This window comes from Priapulus caudatus, unplaced genomic scaffold, assembly GCF_000485595.1.
Source record: "Priapulus caudatus unplaced genomic scaffold, Priapulus_caudatus-5.0.1 Scaffold412, whole genome shotgun sequence".
NCBI classification, from domain to species: domain Eukaryota; kingdom Metazoa; phylum Priapulida; class Priapulimorpha; order Priapulimorphida; family Priapulidae; genus Priapulus; species Priapulus caudatus.
Window position 1 is genome coordinate 7,862 of NW_014577473.1, and position 18,344 is coordinate 26,205.

The 18,344-nt window shown below is 40.3% G+C and overlaps 1 protein-coding gene and 1 long non-coding RNA gene across 4 annotated transcripts in view; both read right to left on the reverse strand.

Annotated features, from left to right (window-relative positions):
- Positions 1-800: 800 nt before the first annotated feature.
- LOC106810136 lies at positions 801-3,337 on the reverse strand. Its single transcript, XR_001393964.1, has 3 exons — positions 3,301-3,337; positions 1,919-2,098; positions 801-1,196 (listed from the first exon to the last, which is right to left on the reverse strand). It is a non-coding gene; the product is annotated as an uncharacterized LOC106810136 (long non-coding RNA).
- A 4,161-nt stretch (positions 3,338-7,498) lies between these two features.
- LOC106810138 (3-hydroxyanthranilate 3,4-dioxygenase-like) overlaps positions 7,499-18,344 on the reverse strand; it is an 18,102-nt gene continuing 7,256 nt past the window's right edge. The window contains exons 1-11 of one of the 3 annotated variants that reach the window (XM_014813419.1): positions 15,899-15,988; positions 14,924-15,115; positions 14,512-14,593; positions 13,519-13,602; positions 11,226-11,335; positions 10,908-10,997; positions 10,654-10,697; positions 10,040-10,185; positions 8,762-8,830; positions 8,431-8,513; positions 7,499-8,069 (exon numbers count right to left, since the gene is read on the reverse strand). In XM_014813419.1, the coding sequence (XP_014668905.1) occupies positions 7,997-8,069; positions 8,431-8,513; positions 8,762-8,830; positions 10,040-10,185; positions 10,654-10,697; positions 10,908-10,997; positions 11,226-11,335; positions 13,519-13,602; positions 14,512-14,593; positions 14,924-15,108 (966 nt within the window). In that variant the 5' untranslated portion in view covers positions 15,109-15,115; positions 15,899-15,988 and the 3' untranslated portion in view covers positions 7,499-7,996. Of the gene's footprint in view, positions 8,070-8,430; positions 8,514-8,761; positions 8,831-10,039; positions 10,186-10,653; positions 10,698-10,907; positions 10,998-11,225; positions 11,336-13,518; positions 13,603-14,511; positions 14,594-14,923; positions 15,116-15,862; positions 15,989-18,344 lie in introns of those variants that run through there. The other 2 variants (XM_014813417.1, XM_014813418.1) reach the window with 2 other exon arrangements.

Consider the following 18,344-nt stretch of genomic DNA (forward strand, 5'->3'; position numbering starts at 1 on the left):
GTACCGCATAGTTTACACGGTGCGTTTTGGACGTATGCGTCCGACTGATGCGACAGACGTACGTCTAGGACGCATCATGTAAATAGGCCTTAAAGGCTGTACATAGTGCCTAGAGTCCCTAGACGTACGTCTGTCACATCAGTCAGACGCATACGTCCAAAACGCACCGTGTAAACTATGCGGTACGACACGATTTTATGACCCCTGCGATATCGGATGCACTAGACGGATGTTCTAATTTCTTGCAACATCGTAAGCAGGACGCAAGAACCCGACCAATCAGGTGGGTGAGATTTTCTACTATGGATAAGGCAACACTACTCCATGCCATGTTTCTCGTAGAAGGACAACTCGAATTACTTGATTGACAAGCCCTCATCATGCTGAGGAGGATGAGGAGGAGAAATAGAAGTCTTTTGGCGGCATAGTTGTAGCATACTATTATACTATTATGGGTATAAAATCAGTAGAAAATAATCTTGATGTGAACAGCACGGCAGAACGAATGATGATGTCTTAGAACGCGGCGCGGTATTTATATGGTCGTTGCCAGCGCAGTCGGCGCCTGACTAGAGCGTAATTAAGTCGCACTAGGAGCGTGACTGGCACGCAGTTGAGGCGCGGTGAGCGTTGCTTAAATTAGGCGCAGTGAAAGCGTCGTTCGAACGCAATGCGATCTGATTGGTCGCAATAAAGACGCAGTGAGCGCAGTGCAAGCGTGATGCGGGCGTGGTGTTGAGCGTGGTGAAAGCTTGTTGAGCGCAATGAGATCGGGGTAAAGACGCACTTAGCTCGTAGTACCGACGTAATTAGATCGTAGTATCGGCGCTGGGCCCGGCTGGGGCCCAATTGCCCACGCTCTCAACTACGCTCACCACGCTTGGCATGGGGCGATCGTGATGAGCGTAGCTCTAGTGTGAAGGGGCCATTATAGCATTATAAAGGAATCAAGACCATAGCACCGATCTTAGAAGTGATGATGTCTGGAAACGCAAGATTCAGTTCCGTTGCTTACCGCGGTTTCATCAGGAAAAGTCAATCCTTTACGAACATACGGTCCGAAGTCTTTCATTTTTCTCGGCTCAAAATCAGGCAAGAAATGCATTATCCTGCACCCAGGCTTGTCCAGGAACGTTGATATCCAGTTTGCAGCCTTATCTCCACAGTCCATCCCCTTAACCGCTGTCTGAAATATACTATAGAAATAAAATTATAATAATATTACTATAGTGAATTGTTGTAGAAATTGTTTAGATGTATGTAAATTAATTATGTCTCTTCATACATCCTTTACGAAATTATGAAACATCTGGGTAAAATTTATAGCCAGAATCTGCCTACAGCAATCAACAATAAAAACTGCAAACATGCATGGTTTATAAGCACTTGATATAATATATAATATATATATAATATATTGAGTAAAATACAGTAAATGGGTATTGTAGGGCAAACATATGGGTAGCTAAACATCCAGCGTTCACAGAGGATTTATGACAACGACATAAACACCAACCCCCCCCCGCCCCCCCCCCCCCCCCCCCCCCCCAATCTTTCGTATGTAGCTTATACAGTAATCTGTATAATCATGAACCTGTGCGTATACCATGCAGGTGATACAAGGTGTGCGTGTGTGCGCGCGCGCGACTGTGTGTGTATGTGTCCGCGTATGTCTGTTTGTGTTTGTGAATGTCTCGGTGTGTCCGAGTCATAGAAATAATATAGATAACCATATTATCTATATTATTTCTATGGTCTGAGTATGTCTCTGTTTGCTTCTCCCTCTGTGCGCGTGCGTGCGTGTGTGTGCACGTGCGTGTGTACGTGCGCGCGCGTATACGTGTATATATGCGTATGTTAGATCAAATGTTCCCAATGATCGACCATCAAAATGATGAAATCACAGCAATGTGCTTACCTGGCTGTCTTTACATGATCAGGATCATGCGTATCTATGCGTGTTGGCAACCTAAGTGTATCCATGTCTGGGGCATCGAGGTATAGCTCATTACCATGAAGACTAGGAGTCACTAATACATAGTAGGATGCTGCCTTGCTGTGATCGCGTTTAGCTTGGCGTCAACCACAAAGCCAGTGTCTGCACAGAAATGTATGTTAGAAATATGATAATATATAGAGAAACAATCAACAGGAGGACTGTGTGATTTCTTGTTTCTATTATGCCGTACAATACACTGTATGTGTCTGTACCACTGACAACATTACATCCACATGATACTATGGGTATATATAATAATATATCCCGCGCCCCCCACTCATGGGTACGGATTCACGCGCAATCGCGGCGTCCAATATTCTCCAGAAACGGCGGTACTTTTTGTCTAGCATCTCCGGCCCGGAGAATCCGCCGAGGTTTATCGCGAAGCCACGCGAGCTTTATCTCGGACAAAACCACAGAAAGGGGTATTTTTCCAAACTGCATGGCCCAGAGATATTTTTAGAAGGGGTGTTTAAAACCTAAACCGTATGAATTGATATCCCCGACTTTTCATATTTCCCTCCGATGTGTCACTACAGAGTGGGGCAAAACTGGGGCTCAAAACTAGAAAAACTGTAAACTCAAGAAAGTGCATTTAAATAAATCCTGAGAAAACGGGCGGGTGTATTCTTGAAAAGTCCTTGAGATACTCGGGTAGAAAAAGAGACAGCAAAAACCCGCAAAAAGGGGGGGGGCTTAAAAAAATTACTGGTCCTTTCCTGAGATAGGGGGTCGTTTTAAATCGCAGGGAAAAGGCGTAGGCGTCGCCACTAATATGGCTGAAGTGCGGGCGGCGATACATATATTCTAGATAGAATAATCGTATAACCTCGAATGTTCGTGATATTCTTAAATCAATTTTATCGTGATAGTGTGAGTGTTAGAATCACCAAGAATCACACGATGGGCCACTAATATCACAACATTGGTCTCATTACGCCAGCGCGAGGGACAAGGTAGAAATGTGGAATCTCTGTGACGTGCTGATGAGACGAAACACAACAACTAACGTAACTAGAATGGAAACTTCGGATTTTTTGTTATATTATTATTCAGTATTCATAACTCGCAATTTTCTAGAAGTTATTCTATGTGTTAGGTGCGCACCGCATATCGCACCCCTTAAATCTGCACATCATCGAATGTGTTCGGATTCTACCTGGTAGACATCCCAATGTATGCTACGCGTAACAATTATCATGAACTTACTAGACACAAATTAATAGTAACCAACACTGTTGGCGACAAGAGTATAGACTACTCCTATGCATGGGCTTACCAATATTATAATCATAACTTACCTGTATTAATTTCCCTGTACTTCACGGCCTAACAGCAAGAGCGTCTGCAGCATCCACTTCTATTCCCTTCGCCAGACTTAAGTGGTATGATGATGAGCATTGCGACACTTTCCAACTTCCACAAAAAAACTTTCTTTTTCCTCATATCCCACAGCTTACTAGGCTAATACCGCATGCTGGGCGAACACTGGCATAACTAAATGCCATTCAGATATAGACATAACGCTTCCTGCTAAATAGCCATCATTTTCCACAGTGATATATTGTTATGTAATTATATGTATATACGACAGCTTCAGTTTGTGCCGTTCCTAATCGATGCCGTTCTTTTCAGAGGCACACGTACGTCACACCCAAACCTTGGAATATAAACTTGTTTCGGAGTGAACAGCACATGTATGAGCCAGCAAATCGGGTAAGTTCACGTGGTATATAGGTCAAGCGTTGCACCTACAACTTACGAAGCCATATATGATTCCCAGTCGAAGTTGGCCGCAATGAGCTAGTCAGTCAATACGGAGTAAACCATTAATCAAAAACATTCTGGTACATGGCCTGGTACATGTACATGTGCGATACACTGGTACATGGTACATGTACATGTAGCATGGTACATGGTACGCTGGTAGTCATGGTACAGCTGTGTAACATGCAGCTGCGGCGCATATATTTATTGGTCTGCAGGGTTACCCCAGGGCCGGCGGAAGCAAATAAACATTGGTCAGGCCATTTAGCATCCGACGAACAGCTGGCCGATGTAGACGATGACGATGACGATGACGAGAACGATGACGATGACGATGACGATGACGATGACGACGATGTGGTGACATGTCGACGAACAGCTGGCCGAAGGCCAGGCTGCCCGACGGCGCAGCCGGGCGGCGGGGCCGCTTAGGGGTTTCCGGCGCGCGTCAAAGGGGGGTTGCTGGGGTCTCCTGCGTTCTCGATACACCTGCTGCATGCATCGTGTGTGTGTCATGTAAACGTGCGTGCACATTCTGTGCGTGCGTGTGTGCGTGCCGTGCCGTGCACATTCGTGCGTGTCGGTCGTGTGTGGTCGTGCGTGCGTGCGTGCGTGCGTTACACGTGCGTGCATGCTGTGCAGTGTGCAGCGTACACGTGCGCGCGTGGTCGTGCGTGTGTACGCCTACACGTCGCGTTCGGGCGTGCGTGCGGTTGTTGCACTCTTACACGCTGCGTACATGCGTGCGTGCGTGCGCTGTGCCGTACACGTGGCCGGGCGTGCGTGTGCGTGTCAACGTAGCACGTGAGCGTGCGGCGTGCGTGTGCTGTGCAGGTACACGTGTGTGCGTGCGTTGTGCACGTGGACGACACGTGCGTGGCGAGTGTGCGAGCGTGCGTATGCACATTAACACGTGCGTGCTGCGTGTGCACGTACCACTGCGTGCATGTTTCTCGCGTCGTAGCGTGCGTCGTGCGTGTTGCAGGACTCCGTATAGTGCCATGCGCGCGTGCGTGCGTGCGTCCATCGTTTGGATGCTATACGTGCGCAGCTGGTACTGCATATGCACGTCCACATGCGTGCGTGTGAAGTAACACGTGCGTGCCTGCGTGCGTGTGTGAAGTGCGTGCGTGTTCACGTTACACGTGCGGTGCGTGCCGTGTTGTATGTGCAGGTACGCACGTACAGTGTCCGTGCGTGATGTAGTGCACGTAGACGTGCGTCGTGCATGCGTGCGCTGATGCACGCTACATGTAGTGCGTGCGTGTGCCACAGTACAACGTGCGTTGCGTGGCGTGCGTGTGTTACGTGCGTGGTGGCGGTGCGTAGCGTGTGCTTGTATCGAACAATATCACCATCTGATTGCTGCCAACGCGTTAATGCGCATCGTGCGCATATGACGCAAATGTTATAAACATAAGAAACAAGATCCGGCTTGTGATACGAAACATGTGTGCTTGAAGAAAAATAATGATCGGAAAAATTATTGGTCCGGCCCTGTACCCTGACTTCTCTGGATGCACTAATCGCCTATTTACACGATGCGTCCTAGACGTACGTCCAGGCCTTACGGAAACAGGCAGAGGAGCGAACGCGGTTAATCGTTTACACAGCTGAGTTTTTTGCGTACGCTCCAGGACAAGTAGTTCAAGGGCACGACAGCTGAAGCAAATTGCGCATAGTGTATCTCTTGTGGCAGGAATTAAGAAACAAATATGAATTTCGGCAAAGAAGGAGAACAAGCTTGGGTGAGACTTGGATCCGCAGTGGAGCAGACAAACTGTGGAGCGTATCATGCACTTCAAAAAGAATTGGAGGAGGAAGGCCCGGAAGCTTCCGAAATTTTGTGAGGATGGACATGGACACTTTCCAAGAACTCCTTGAAAAAGTCACACCAATAATTCAACGCTCTACAACCAATATGAGGGAACCAATTTCTTCCGCAGAACGTTTATCTGTGATCCACAGGGGATGCCATGCTGTCAACACTGTCCAAGTTTGTCTCTCCTGGCGATCCAAGGTCTCACCCAAGCTTGTCTCCTTCTTTCCAAAATTTCATATTTTTTCTTAATTCCTGCCACAAGAAGATACACTATGGCAATTTGCTTCAGCTGTCGTGCCCTTGAACTACTTGTCCTGGACGTACGAACAAAACTCACCGTGTAAACAGATTAACCGTTGCGTCAAGGACGTACGCGAAAATCTGATAAGGCCTGGACATACCTCTAGACCGCATCGTGTAAATAGGCCTTTAGCTGTACCTAGTGCACTAAACAACGCGCACCCACCCACGCGCGCACGCACGCACGGAGAGATAGATAGATAAATAGATAGATAGATAGATAGAGAGGGAGAGAGAAGGAGAGGGGAAGAGAGGGAGAGAGGGATAGAGAGAGAGATATATAGTGAGAGATAGAGCAAGAGAGAGAGAGAGAGAACCCAAGCGACCTAGATACCAACTGAACAAGTGCCGCGGAGCGACAGCGCTCATCTAACGTCTACTGCGATGACTGTGGTGAGTGGTGGGATTCTAGTAAACCCTGTTAGTCCAAATGTGTTCACATACATCGCGAAACAGTGAAGGCACAGGGGATGGTATCAGGACACCTTCTCAAGGAATGTTCATTGGATCGTTTATGAAAGTTGCACGAGATGGCGCGTGCGTTTAAGTGTCATCAGATAAAGATGGAAGCTCCCATCGTACGTAGTATAACAACTATTTGCAAGACAGAATAGGTAAGCACACATCCATTGACCTACGCAAGCTACAGGCTGAAATAGATGAGCTGCCACTTGTAACTAATTAATGCAGCAAAAACTACACAGTACCACCACCACATGCACTGGCAGTGGCATACGTTACATGTAACACAACTGACAGTACAGAAATGCCATAGAAATTATACGATTAAGGAGCATAAACCTTCTTCAAAACCAAATTTAGCTTTTGAAATTTCACTGTGACATTGTAGCCTCATACATCCAGCATGTATAGATTCTACTAGCAAACGCCGCAGTCAAATTCTTTCTAACAGTAAAGAAATCCATGTTTAACGCCGCCTCTTGATGGTCAAAAGGTTATCCGACACTTAGCTCTTCGCATGTCAGCAAAAAATTACATTTCATGTCCTTTCAATAAAGCCATAAAATGCTAGGTCACCGCTGAACAAAAAAAGTTTTTCAATCGCTCCCATCAGACCATTTCCTCAGAAAATGTCTAAAATCTGCCTTGTGCCCATTGACCTTTGACCTGTGACGCTCCAATTTTGGCAGCAGTGATGGCTTTTCTTACCATGAATCTTACACCGACTATTACGAGCCTAGGTCGAGCCGTTTAGATTTGTGCGGCAATTCTACATTTCCTCCCTATACCTTAAGTTAAGGAGGGAATGTTCCCCCTTCATTTACACCTCTTGACCTTGGACCTTTGACCCCAGCTTTGACATCCCAACTCATTTTCGGATTACCCCCCCACGTCCCGACTTTCGAATCCGTACGTTGAGCCGTTTAGATTTGTGCCCAACTGTTGACGGACGGACGCACGGACGGACGCACGCACGCACGCTCATTTGATTCTACAAGCTGCATCTGACTATGTCAGATGAGCTCAAAATAAACAACCACCGGCGTTTTCTCCAAGATTACATTCACATAGGTTTTCTGGATATTCTACGATTTCCCCGAGATTACATTTGCTAGTGTGATATAAAGTAAACGCATACTGTAACAGAATGTGCTAGAATGAATTTATTAACATTAAATATGTGTCAATATTGAACCTCCAAAACACCGTATAATAGTATAAATGTTCTACTATCACATAGTTTACTGTAATGTAAATATTAATTAATATGGAGAAAAATATATATTACATTGTAAATAGTTACTATTTCACCTGTGAATACATTTAATTAGTTATATTTAGCCGCTGACCATCAATTAAAAAGTTCTCATCAAGAAGATTTATATTTAATTAACTTACTCCCACACAAAATATTTACTTCACACACATATTTTAAAGTAAGCTTTCCATACTTTTGACATTTTATCAAACAAATGGTCTCAGATATAAAAAATTGAAAATAACACTAAACATACATTCAGTTGTTAAGCACTAATCACTGATATTCCATATCCCCCAATTAACATTATTAGCTTGTCTGATATACCACCAGAACTATAATACCCACAAGAAAATAGTAGGTAAACATGTGTGACAGACTTTCTTCATTAGCATGTCTTTCCGGTAGGGTCCATGTACACTAGCAATGTGACAGCTCCTTTTGGCCTCTCAGCTTTGTATCTAATTGATTAAATTACATACTTACATTACAATTATAAAGATGAAGCTCAAAAAGCCCAACAATGCATTGCTGTTAAATTACGTATCGGTATAAACATCGTTTTTACATAAAATGTAACCACATACCAGCTGAGCTCACACACTAGTGCAACAAACACTAGCAGCTCAAATGTTTTGCAAAAATAATCGCTATAGCACGAAAGAGCTCCAAATTAGGATTATATTTTGAAAATATTTACAATAAAGACCCAATTGCCATCACACTCACAATGTAATTGTAATAGTATTTTGCCATCTAATCTTGATGTTTGAGCAAAACCACAAAAAAAATTAAGGAATTGTGTCAAATTCCAAAACTCACCGTATATTCAATGGAATGAGAATGGAATCATCTTTTTTCAGTTGCACAGACTTGCCATCCATTGTGATTGTTGCTGTTCCTTCCTATAAACAGCATAGCCCTTTTTACCAAGACAACACTTGTATGCAAAGTTACTATAGAACAATATCCCTTGAGTAACTCTTAATTTTATAGTTTTATACTATTATATGCTAAATTTTACTAATTATTACTAAATATACTAAATTATTTTAATATACTAAATTAAACTAAATTATTAATTATCTCACTAATTATTAACTAATTATCACAAATTAAATAAAGATGTAAGACAGCATGCTGTTCATATTACCATCTGCCACATCCAACTCTCGTAGGCGTTGCTTTCGTCACTGTTCTCTCCTTCTCCAAATACAATCACCTGCAAATAATGTTTACTGCATGAATAACTGGCAATGTACATAACTGCACACCTATAGAGGTCGCAATATATTTCTTGTGCATCTTCATGTCTTCGCAGAACGTTTATTCAGGAAAAGTCGTAAAAAGTTATATTTCAAATGACACGATGACGGCTGGTTAGATTAGCTTTCAATTTTATAGCAATGAATGTCTGTCACTGTGGGTGTAGAACCAACACGCTATTAATACATACTACAGTACCAACAGGATAATCACAAAGCAAAATGAGCTGAACGTCTTATTAATCCAACTTTATATGAACATAACTATACAACTGTACTGTACGATATTATGCTATACATGTATATATATAATGTATTACATATCCTATTTCATTAATAAACAGGTTATAGCGTCAAAAGCTGTAGCCACAATGTATCTTTACTTTATAAATTCAAATTTTAAAATGCAGTTCTCTCAAATCTGAAAATACACCTTGTGTAAACATAAACTCAGATTACTGAAATTTGCCCAAAACAAATTTGTAAATTATAACCAATGAGTCCGGGATATGGAACGTTAATTTGCGTTTATGGAATTTTTCAAAGGAATTGGCGAGTTGTGCTACTCATGTTCAATCGATGTATGTATCAATAAGATCAAAGTAACACATATGCAGCCAGCTCCAACAAGTTAGGCGAGGTTTTCTGAAATACCATCAGACAGGCTCCTGCCCTGAGAAATAATACCTACATGTACAAGCGTGTATGGAATGTGCAAGTTCCTGCAATCAGTGCCCTATCAGTGTTCACTGTACTCCAGGAAGAGGGTACTAAATCTTATTCTGAACTCTCCTTTCCTCCCAGTACTATCATGTTACTGTGTCACACCATTTAAATAATTAATATGTGTGTATTGTGTATATGTGTGTGTGTGCGTGCGTGCGTGTGCGTGTGCGTGTCTGTGTGCATGCGCGTGTGTTTGACCATGTATTCTTGCATACATAATTGTGCTTGAATTATGGAGGATTACCTACCTCTTTTGGCAGCAAAATCTAGGGAACGCGTCTCCAATTATATCATGAAAGTCAACAGGAAAACGTGATTCACATTACAAATTTCATGTTAGGAAATTAGGAATGTTTTATATGAAGAACACAATTTTTCTCCAACACAGAATATTACTCTACACTACATAATTACATATGACAATATATATAAGTACTTGCCCCTGTCTGCATATCTTTTCCGTATACCCATTTGTTCCCACTTGATTGGATGCTCGCATCATTTTTTGTTAACCAGTCCCCAAATTGGAATGGTGGCTGTACAGCAGTTGTGACATCAATAGGGAACTTGGGGTCTTTAACAAATCCTGCAAAGCAGTTAGCACGTGTTACTCCACAGAATTATGCAGAAGAATTTATTATGTTTAAAACAGGGTTTTGTGTGTGTTCTTATATGTACATATGTATATATATCAAAAGTCCATAATAGAGACTCTCTACATAATATTGATATTATATAGCTCTTGATATATATCAAGAGTACATAATAGGAGATCTTCCTATTATTTACTCTTGCTATATATATAGGGTAATTTTTTATAGAGGGACACAAAGCCATGCGGGCATTTCCAGGGCTCATGTTACAAAATTTCATGTTACGTATATATTTTTTCTGACGTGCATTGCTTTTGTAACTGGGAAATTTTTGTATCTTTGTAAAGTATTATGGGATGAATATATCCTCAATGTATTCACACCGTCTATATATTTACACAAGTACATATCTTCTGATACTGTCGTAAGATATATTCATGGAAATCCCATTTTAAACTCACCTTCCACAGGTTTCCCAGTTTTATACTGCTCAGATGCCTGATACCTATATGGAAAATAGATATATATATATTCACCTGAATATATCATGTAATTTTAGTATATATCACTGCACAATCCATTATTAATTGTCAGTAAGCCATACTTTTGCATATTATTTTTGTTCATAACGTTTATCAAACATTTAGATTACAGCAAATAATGTAACAATCCTGCAATTGATAGGACATTTATGATAATTATAATTAATACATACTCCTTAATAACTGGAGGCAAGTCTATGACCAGGTCCCAGCAGAAGAACCACTTCTCCCACAGCACTTCTTTGTTCCCATCCGTATAGTACCTGCAAGTCATAGCTCAAGTCAAGTTGTCAAACATTCAGGCCCATTCACTATATATCTTTCAAAAATTCAAAAAAATTAAATTCAAAAATTAAATTTTAATATTTATTTATGAAAAGGGTACTATTTAAATATATAACTTGTGAATAATGAAATGATAGGCATACTTCATAGAGATCTACACTGCACTGTAGTATGAAACCTAAAAATGAATTCCCGTCTGTGATTACCTGAGGCAGTCATCTTCTTTGCCATCTTCCCTCATTCTCTCAATGACAAGCCCCACCGTATTCTCAAACCTCTGCGGTGAGTGTGGGATTCTTGCTGGCAGCAAAAAAATCTGCAAAGATTGTGTGAAGATTCATCTGAGATCACTTAAGTTGCAATCACCTGTAAGAGAACTCACATGATGGACATCACAGTCATATGTACGTTAGCAATACTATATGTTACTCAAGCTATACGAAGGCTTAGATATATACACATTACAATTACTTACTATGTGACAGGTAGTTTTTATGGAGGCTTACTCGCAAAACTATGTACAAATGTCATGCACCATGAAATATTAGTGTCACCCAATAAATGAGTTATAAGGATATTACAGACATCATCATCATACACGCATGTCAATATAAGAAAATGGAATGTAGACCAGCTCATCTTGATATAATTGAATTTTTACTATGATGTGATGGGAAATACATTGAGGCAACTCCTTTTGCGACAAGTGAACAATATGTAGTCAATAACTGATGATAGTAAAATGGTACATCTTCTGTAAATCTCACTATATTTCCTAACTACAATATGTCGAGGTTTTGAAATCACATACTGTACATTATTCCCGTTGTCCAATCTCTTCAAGGTTATCAAAACTTGTTTTGTCAACAGACGTATATATAGTGCTGAATAAGTAAGAAATCATTCCTACAACACGGTTACGTGCCTGGTTTCTATTTGCCTTCTGGCTGCATGTAAAGCGAGACCCATAACATGCCTGACATTCCAACACCAGTACCTGAATACCCTTGAAGTTGATATTACCTAAAATAGCAACTAGTACAAACCATTTTCAGCAACAGATAAGAGCTAATTGAGCTACTTGTAGGAAAATATATTATCATTACTGCAAGATCTACAATTGAAATTATGAGGCCGATTCCCTAATTATAAATAGATATCATGGAAGCAAAATGATGTCATATTGCATGGGGGTAAATCCAAGGCATGGAAAATAACAAGAAGTGTTAGCAAGCAGCGCACATGCGAGGGGGGAGTGGGTTCAGGAGGGGGTATCCCCCTCCTGGTGGAGACATCTTGGGACCCTCCTTGGGGGTGTCCCCAAATTTTATTTAAAATTACACCTCTTAGATGCAATTTCCTGCACTCTGAGGCAGTATTATTAAACAATCTTCATCATAAAAATATCACTTTTGAGTTGAGTATTTTTATCTTTGGGGACATCACAGACTAAAATACTTACTTAAAAAAGAGAAACGTAAACTTCGAATTGCTGAGGGTTGAACTGCTCATGTCTCTGTCACTGTATTTGTGTAAGTACAATGCTAAGGCAAAGTAATGTGATTAATTATAAGTTAATCTATCTGCCAACTGAATAGCTAACTCAGGCCTCAATGCTTTTTTCAGATCTGTTGGGCAACAAGAAGAAATTTTTACTTGTCCGAATTTTGATTTTACTTGTCCAAAATTTACTTGCAATCTATGTGCCGTTAAGGTCTAATTTTGATTCAGTGCATATCATATTACCAGGAGTGTATAATATAGAAATATATATTATATAAATATATATATATATAGAGAGAGAGAGAGAGAGATGGATAGATAGATATATAGATAGATCTATATATTATATATAGAGATATATATTGATATTATACACTCATGATATTATATAGTATATACATGGAAAATCGTGATGAAATTCACGTTTATTTTTGTGTGCCGGCACGCTCATTGTGTGTCATTCCCGATTGCAGGTTTTTTTCTCAATTCCAGGAAAGAATTTTGCTGTCGTCCTCTGATCCCAGCGGTGCCCAATCCTGCGTATTCAGTAATGAACATGCCCCATGCGACTTAAACAATCGTGCACTCCCCCACCCCCGTACATCAATCCATGCCGCCCCAGCCAGGCACGTATACACAGCCACGCTGTGCTGGTCGCTGCACGCTTTCGCGGGCAGATTTTTTCAGCGACCATTGATAATATAACGTGAGCATGTCGTGCGATAGCGCTCTGGCTATAAGGATGCTAGGAATATTAAACAACTCGAATTTTTCAGTTGTCCGATCGGGCAATCGGGCCATTTCAGTTTCATTTTATTTGTTGCTCTTTCAAAAAAAGTAACCGGCCAAAATCATGAAAGTAGACGGCGGTTTTTGCCGGCGGCCGGCTAAATTTGACACGCCTGTTAAGTACTATTAACATATCTACAAGGAAATGTATATATTCAATATGTATCCATTGGTTCATGTCAATTGCAATTAATTTTATATACAAACCTCGCCTTCTTTGATGATAATATCCTTTGGTTCCCCCTTTTCCATGATCTTCAAACACATATCGCCTTTCACTTGATAAAATAACTATAAAAGAAAAGCATATTTAAAATGTAGCACAGAAAAAAAGGTCATCCAGATTTTATTTTTAATGGAATATAAATTGGTAACAGAAACGTTTTCAAGTCATTGTGGACTCAATCATTGAGAATAAGCTCATGGCAACTGTGTTACTTTTGGTTTCTGTAATTGGCTTTGTACAGTAAAGCTACCCACTGTTATATGGGTGAGGTTGTTAGGGGGTAAGATAAACCTGTTTATACAGCTGTTGTTGCCTGAAGCACATGGGGATAAAGTGGCTCGCTCAATGCTACAACAGCAGTGACCAGGGTTAGACTCAAACCCCAGACTTTTCAGCCCAGAGTTGATTGTTCTATTCACTATATCACTACTATGCCACTGCACAATTGAAACTTGCCAGAGAATATATATTATTTTAGAAGCCATGGCGCAGTCAGTTCCTACTGCTATTTTTACTACTAGTAAAAGGAAGTCCTGCAAGCCATTATTTATTGGTCCATGCATTCTCTTGATATCAACTATATTTAGATGTGTTCATGTGTGCATGCATATATAGTAGTATGCAAATATGTATATATACATACACAATATTTGTACCCTGCATTATGATATTAAACTTATGGGTTTCGAATATTTGCGCAAAGTAACTTTGTAAATTATGACCACTTTCATGACTTTACTCGTTCAACACAAAGTGAAAATCCACGCTTACATAATATTTCCAAGAAATTAATGGCATTTTATACGCAAAATTCCTCCCTTTTATGTGTTACATCATTACATGACACAGGGCCATCCATGAATTTTTTAAATGAGGAAGCCATTTCTGATTGTAAGTGACACATGTTCGGTAAAATAGCAAGCAACCAGTGCGATTAATTAGATGAAAACACAGTGATAAAATACTAAACCCACCTCATCACCTTCTTCAATGTGGTAATCCTTACGACTGTTTGGACCACCTACAAACATCACTTTTAGTTGACCTTTAGAATGCCTGTAAGAAAAGTTTTAACTTTTTTACTCACCAACATATATGAACATACACTATACAGATACTAACATGAACATTTACCAATTTATTTGTTTATACAAAACGTTTGTATAGATATTTTTATGATACTATATGAAATTAAAGCGAGAATTTTACATTTTTACCAACCGTTTTCATATTTTCTCAAATGTTCTGTTACTTACTGGTACTCCTTACATAACACCAAGTGTATATTAGTAACTCACAGAACACAAGCAAACATGTAACACATGTAACAGTGCAATAATATTTTCAGCATACTGATTCATTTCTTACATATTGCAAACAACTTACATAAGTTTGTTGCACACTGGAGGCAAAAATAATTTCTTGTTTTCTTCAATCCACGACGAAACATTATACACTACGGCTTCATCCATTTTGGCTTTCTTGCTTTCGGTAGTACCATTGTCAGAACACTTATCAGAATTTGCTTGTGATCGTTTGATGACGCTGCTGATCTGTGCATCAGTTGACATCACTTCTCTGCAAACAAGATTTTAAGGATACAGTCAGGGCTATGGTAAGGTACCACTGTAATACCACTGTACCACTGTACCACTGTAAGGTACCACTGTAATACCCCCTTCACATACACGGATTTTTCTTACGAGTCCTTACGGATCGCCAACTCGTAGTCAATCGCAAGCATCCGTAAATAACTCGCTGGTATCCATATTAACTTGTCACAACTCGCAGACACTCGTAAGGATCCGTGAAAGGAGAGGCAAATTTTCCGTAAATAACTCGTAACAATCCGTAAGTATCGTAAACCGCTCGCAACAACACGTAACCATCCGTAAACTGCTCGCAAGAATCCGTAAATGACTCGTTTGTTACGATTTGCTATGGTTAGTTTACGATTTGTTTACGGATTATTTACGAATTATTACGAGTGCTTACGTGTTGTTTACGATTTCATTCGGGTCGTGTTACGATGGCTTTACGGATTGTTTCGAGTTATTACGAGCACTTTACGAATAGATACGTATACTTTACGTATTCTTACGTATTGTTTACGATTTGGGAAAGGCTGCAAAATCGAACATGTCAGTTTAATGTCATTTAGGTTAGGGTTAGGGTTAAGGTTTAATTGGATTATCAATCATTAATCATTAATGATATCAAAGTTGGGAACACTCCTAATGGAGCATTAGCCAGATTTGCAGGATTTTTATATACTTTTTGCCAAAAAATCGTAAGGACTCGTAAATACTCGTAACTAACTCGTACCTATTCGTAACAACACGTAAACAGGTCGCAACTAACATGTAAAATCTTCGATGAATCGTAATATATCCGTAACAATCCGTAAAAGCTCGTAAAATGCCCGTAAGTTGCTCGTAGTTATCCGTGACAACTCTTAACAAATCGTGGAATTTTGCCGTAAATACATCGTAATAACTCGTAATAATCAGTAATAAACCGTATTTAGCTCGTAATAACACGTAAATCGCTCGTAAAAGTGGCCAAATCATAAGGATCCGTGTACTTTTACGAATTGTGCGATCCGTAAGGACTCGTAAGAAAAATCCGTGTATGTGAAGGGGGTATAAACGGCATTACAACACAACTGCTTGACAAATCCAATCAAACACACATCTATTTAATAAAAGAGATGTCTCTCTATGCTCACCGTGAATATAATCACAGAAACTTCATCGCTAATTACGTGACAGCAAAAGTTGTAAATTTATATAAAGAAATGCTTTTTACACATTTCTCAGAAACAGCAAAGGGATGCATGGAACCTAAACTCTTAGCCATTTATAAGTTGTTCATAGTAAATGGCCCCTGAAATTGCTTTTAAAAAAAGAAGCAACTGACAACCAAATAACAATGTGTGCATGTGTCTTTATATCGATAGATATTTATGCTATATTTATTATTCTGTGTAATGCCCGTTTCGGACTCTCTAGGTGTATTCTTCTTAATATTATTATTAACTAGCTATTACCCGTCCTCCAGACGGGTTTGAGTGGGGTCTGATTTGAGGATGGCGGTTTAACCATTTATCTCTCACTTTTAGTTGAGGATGTATTTACAGTAAACGAAAAATACTGATATTTAGACTCGAGTCATATATCAATATTTTACCTTAAAATAATTACCTACAATTTTTCAAAAAAAGGGAAATGGGGTGATTTCATAGCACAATTTCACTTATTTAGATATTATTTTGAAAATATCATTCTGGTTAGAAGGCATCATTAATAAATCAAATTCTTAAAAAAAGCTCAAATGCATTGAGTAGTTTTGAAGATCTATTTTCTTGAAAGTCAGTGGACGCGGCGGCAGGGTTACAGCCTCCCGTTGTCAAATATTTGCACACATGCGCGCACACACATCAACATCACACACACGCGCGCATGAACGGGTGCGCACACACATACACGCACACGCACATGCCACGCACACACACGCATACATACATAGCATACATACATACGCGCACACACCAAACCACAACATACACATATACACACAACTGAAGCCGTCTCTCATTGGGGTTTGTCTTAATTTTTTGCTTCACAGCTGTGCGCGCGCAGTGATTGGCTGTTTTACACCGCAGCCGCAATGTCTTTGTGTGTGGCGTGTGCGTGCGTGCATGCGTGCGTTTAGTGTGGCTTGCTATGCTAGGTGAAGGCTCCACCTAATTAAATGCTTATTATTATACCTTTAATCTACATTTAGTATAGCTATATTATCATTAAAACCGTCGTGAGAAAACACATAATAGTTTTAACACAATTTCAAAAGGTTATGTATATATAGTGTGGTGTGTGTGCAGTGTTCGAAATTCACGTCGGCCCGTCGGCCGCGCCGCCGACAGTTTCAATGCCGGGCCTACAGCTTCTTGATTCAACAGGCCCGCTGATCCTACAGCTATTTGATCACCGAAAATTCGAACACTGAGAAACTGTTACCTGTAGAAATCTGTTCATGCATATTAACTTACAGGGGTATTTATTTGAAAACTAATCCGTGATAACTGTGACATACATGTATACAATGCGTTCGCCCACTGCAATCAACTTTAGTTGGCATTCAAGAAACGGGCTGCGTGGGATGTTCGACGCACAGGTTAGCCACAGGTTCCTGCATCCAGTAGCAGCGCTTGCATACCAAAAACTCGATAAGAAGTGGGTGGAGCTTACTTGTTGGCAGTATGTTGTAGTGAACCCTACATTGTGTTGGCCAGGGTTTATTTACGTGCACGTATCGTCCAGCACGCTCACTGTTCACGTGCGCTAGGTTTGTGGAGTAATTTTCACATCCCCGCGCATTTCACGTTTTTGATGTAAACAATAAAGTATCACTGGTCGTTATTACAAACGATCAGTATACTCGTTTTAAAATAATATTAAGAAAGATTTAGATAATATATCATGTTGAATTATACAGTAAATAATAATAATTGTGTCAACGTTTTAACACACATGTCATAATTAAGTCACTGTATCTGCAAAGCACGGCGTATTACTTAGTATAGTCAGGCAACAGCAGTACAGCCGTCGTCGCACCACTCAGGTTTAACCGTGTCATATTGTTTTTAACGTTTGGAAAAACTATATACATTTATACAGGGTGTAGCTAAATAAAAAAGCTTCCCTACGTAAGAGCTTGTATGTCTACAAAATACATTTTACTTCGACACACTCAACACAGACGGAATTCCCCAGTGGCCCTCAAAATTTTACCGAACAGGTATTTT